Here is a 4,205-nt window from a genome sequence, read left to right as displayed (position 1 = left end):
TAGCAGAAAATAGCTATCGAAACGTCAAGGTAATTTTTCAAATTAATTTCTCTACTAATTGGGATTTTCTCTTACAGCTTGAGCCTAAGTGTGTCTTGATTACTTTTTGATAAATAATTCGTTCTTATTGCGAAACAGAAGCACTATTTATCAATTTGTGATAAAAGACGTGAGGAAATTCTGTCTTTTTTAAAGACAAAAATTTTTGAGGCGAAAAACCCAAAAAGAAGTTTGTATAAAAATCGAAACGTTTGCCACGCATTAAGCATCCGATGCCCTGCAAAATTCGATCGAAAGTCTTTTGCTAAGTTAACGAGCAAAAATCTCCAAAAATAATCCCCGCAAATTCCCGGAAGATGGTGGAACATCGAAACGTCGTCCGTGCGCAGAGCACACTTTGCGCCCACGTTTTCAGATAAGAAATTCCTCTTTAGCTTAGCAGTTTTCTAAAGACAAAAATGTCCAACTAGGACCTGCGCAAAAATATTGCGCATTTTGACAAATTATTGAAAATTGCCTGATGATGGCGGAAAATCGAAACGCCCAGGTGCGGGTCTAGAAGAAGCAGCTGGTGGCGACTCGCCAGCTTCGGTCGTTTCTGGATAAATTAAAGCCAATACCGAAAATTCACTAAAAAGCAAAAAAATTTAAGCAAAAAAAGAAAAAGCACTATTTATCAATCAGTAACAAAAGACGTGAGCAACTTCTGTCGGGGCAAAACACCCGAAAAGAAGTTGGCAAAAAACAAGTCCGCCCCAACACTACCGAACTCATCTACGAACACTAATTGCTTTTGTTCGGCTGCTGCAAACTGGGCCACAACTTTTCCCTGCTGCACGTTCTACCAAAGGCAAACTGCAGCAGCAAAACCCACTCACCGGCAGCTCGTTCGGCCTGTTCATCAAACATTGGCCCGACCCGGTGCGCAGCCGGTCCACATAGTCGGCCATGCTGCAGTCGCTGAACTTGTACGGCTGCACGTTCTCCAGGCCTACGATGGACTTGGCCATGATGCAGCCATGCCAGTCCTTGCAGAAGCACTGCTCCCGGCCGTCGTCGTGCCCCATGCCTATGTTGTGGCCTATCATGTGGGCCATCGTGCCTGCAACAACAGGCCGTAGTGCCCAGCACTTCTCCCCCCAACTCCCCAACTACCTGCGAGCAAGTGGGGCTCGTAGGGGTTGATGTCCACGCTGATCCCCACCGACTTTGTGGTGCAAACAGTGGCAGGAACGGCGATTCCGGCCTCGCCGCCATCAAAAACTTCGCCCGTCAGCAGCTGCGTGGTGTCCTTGTCCACTGTGAAGAGGTATCGGGACGTGTAGTCGTTGAAGCTGGACAGGGCGTAGCCGATGTCCTTGTCCTTGTGGATCGGGGCCTTGTTGCCGCCTGGACAGGCCAAACTTTCTCAACCAGCCCCAGTTGGGTTGGCTGGTGCGGACTGTCCCCGCCCTGAGTGCCCAGCACTTTACTACCCCAGGCAGGGGCAGTGAAAGCGCGCGCCACCCAGTTTTTCGCCTGTAACTTTTTGGAGGTTAGGAACTGGCCGACCGCGCCCAATGCAAAACTGTAGCCAATGAGCAGGCGAATCGAAAAAGCTCTAACGAGTTTTGGGCTGCTTTGAGCCGTTGAGGCGTGAGGCGGCTTGGAAAGTGCTGAGGTGCTGCGCCGGAGCATCGGCGTCGTTTAGACTCCACTGCGCAGCACAATGGAAAAATTCGCCAAAAGCCAATGGAGCCAGCAATGGAAGTTTCCATTTGCCCCCCTGTTGGGGAGAGGGCGCCCCTATTGGGTCCACGGGGTGCGAAGTTGAGGCCCTTTTGGGCTTCAGCCCAAAAAAATCGCAAAGTTTGTTGCCAAACTTTGGCGTTTTGCACCAACTGTGCACACCCAAGTTCAAAGAGCTGTCAAAAATTAACGCTGCAGGCGATCAATTTGCCGCTGCTCCCGTGTGTTGCCGGCTCTATTGGCTATGCAACAGCGCAACCCCCTTTTCCTGTTCCACCAGACTTTTCCGGAAAAAATTATTCAAAGTGACTCAGCAAGTGAAAATAAAAGTGGAAAAATTCGCCTACAATCAACCCCAGTTGACTTTCCGTCCAGTTGACTTTGCAAACGTTTCACACTCCTTGGGTTGTTTCACACTCCTTGGGGAGCAACAGCGCTTAGTCAGTTTATCCGGGTTTCCGAGAAAAAAAATCGCAAAAACCAGCTGGCAGACTATCATCGTTTTGGGACAGCAGCACACCCCAAAGTGTAAAAATTCGCCTAAAATCAACCCTGGAGGCTATCAATTTGCAACCGCCCCCACTCATTAAGCGACGAATTTGCTATGGACGGCTGCAACTGCAGTCGTCCAAATTTTAAGGGTTTTTGAGGAAAAAATCTGAAAACTTAGTTAGCAAACTTTAGTAGTTTTGAGTCCTCAGAACCCACTAAGTTGTAAAATTCGTAGCAAATTAACCCCAAACGCCTTGAACTTGCAACTTTTTTCGCTTATTGACTGGTGTACTGGCGTTGCAATAGAGCAACACCGACCACTCAATTTTTCCGGGTTTCCGGGAAAAAAATTGTCAAATTTAGTTTGCAGACTGTCGTCGTTTTGAGACACCAGAACACCCCAAAGTGTAAAAATTTGTCGAAAATCAACCCTAATACCGATGAATTCGCAACGGGTGGCGCTGATTCAGTTGTGTGTTTGCTATGGACAGGTGTAACCCCGGTTTTCCAATTTTTCCGGGTTTTCGAGAAAAAAAATCGTAAAAGTGCGTTTGCAAACTTTAGTAGTTTTGAGTCACGCCAACACACCTATGAGTTAAAAATCGTCTAAAATTAATCTTAAACGCAATGAATTCACAACTGCTCCCACTGAGTCAGTTGTGTTTTGTCCATAAACAGGTGGAACTCGGGTCATCCTATTTCTCCAGGTGTTCGAGCAAAAAATTCGTGAAAATGAGTTTGCAAACTTTGGGTGTTTTCAGACCCCGGAACACCCCAAAGTGTAAAATTCGCCGCAGTTTAAGCCAATATCTGATTGAAGTCAGACTGCCCGCACCAATAGTCGAAAAGACACTCTTTCCAGTCAAGTGAAGAGGATTTTTCTCTACTTACAAAATTCAAAAAAAAAATTGTTTAAAATGACTTTTCAAACTGTCGTCGTTTAGACACTCCAAAGCACACCAAAGGAAAAAAATTCGCCAAAGTTACATCCAAACTCGGATCAGAGTGCCACTAACCGCACAAATAGCCTAAAAGACACTCTTTCCAGCCCCATGAGAACTAGTTTTCCACCCTTACATAGTTTGGAGGAAAAAAATTATGAAAACGACTTCTCAAGCTACCGTCGTTTAGACACTCAAAAGCACACCAAAGGAAAAAAATTCGCCAAAGTTTTATTCAAACTCGCATGAAAGTGACACTAAGCGCACAAGTAGCCTAAGAGACACTCTTTCCAGGCCCATCAGAACTGTTTTTCCCTCCTCACAAAATTTGGAGGAAAAAATTTATGAAAATGACTTCTCAAACTACCGTCGTTTAGACACTCAAAAGCACACCAAAGGAAAAAAATTCGCCAAAGATCCATCCAAACTCGTATCGCAATGACACTAACCGCACAAGTAGCCTAAAAGACACTCTTTCCAGTGCAGTAAGAGCCATTTTTCCAGCATTACAAAATTTGGAGAAAAAAAATTATGAAAAGGACTTCTCAATCTATCGTCGTTTAAACACTCCAAAGCACACCAAAGGAAAAAAATTCGCCAAACATCCATCCAAACTCGTATCGAAATGACACTAACCGCACAAGTAGCCTAAAAGACACTCTTTCCAGTGCCGTAAGAACCATTTTTCCAACATTACAAATTGGGAGAAAAAAATTTATGAAAATGACTTCTCAATCTATCGTCGTTTAAACACTCCAAAGCACACCAAAGGAAAAAAATTCACCAAAGATCCATCCAAACACGTATCGAAATGACACTAACCGCACAAGTAGCCTAAAAGACACTCTTTCCAGTGCAGTAAGAACCATTGTTCCAACATTACAAAATTGGGAGAAAAAAATTTATGAAAATGACTTCTCAATATATCGTCGTTTAACCACTCCAAAGCACACCAAAGGAAAAAAATTCACCAAAGATCCATCCAAACACGTATCGAAATGACACTAACCGCACAAGTAGCCTAAAAGACACTCTTTCCAGTGC

The 4,205-nt window shown here is 44.7% G+C and overlaps 1 protein-coding gene across 1 annotated transcript in view; it reads right to left on the bottom strand.

Moving 5' to 3' along the window:
- Positions 1 to 4,205, bottom strand: part of LOC109535702 (zinc metalloproteinase-disintegrin-like atrolysin-A) — a gene marked incomplete at its 3' end in the record, with an annotated part of 92,283 nt that overhangs the window by 7,536 nt on the left and 80,542 nt on the right. The window contains 2 exon segments of the mRNA XM_048663056.1: positions 879 to 1,102; positions 1,156 to 1,389. Coding sequence (XP_048519013.1) covers positions 879 to 1,102; positions 1,156 to 1,389 — 458 coding nt within the window.

This window comes from Dendroctonus ponderosae, unplaced genomic scaffold (genome assembly GCF_020466585.1).
Source record: "Dendroctonus ponderosae isolate FM_Combo_2020 unplaced genomic scaffold, Dpon_F_20191213v2 Dpon_F_20191213_12, whole genome shotgun sequence".
In the NCBI taxonomy this organism is placed as follows: domain Eukaryota; kingdom Metazoa; phylum Arthropoda; class Insecta; order Coleoptera; family Curculionidae; genus Dendroctonus; species Dendroctonus ponderosae.
This window is presented reverse-complemented; position numbering and strand designations above follow the sequence as displayed.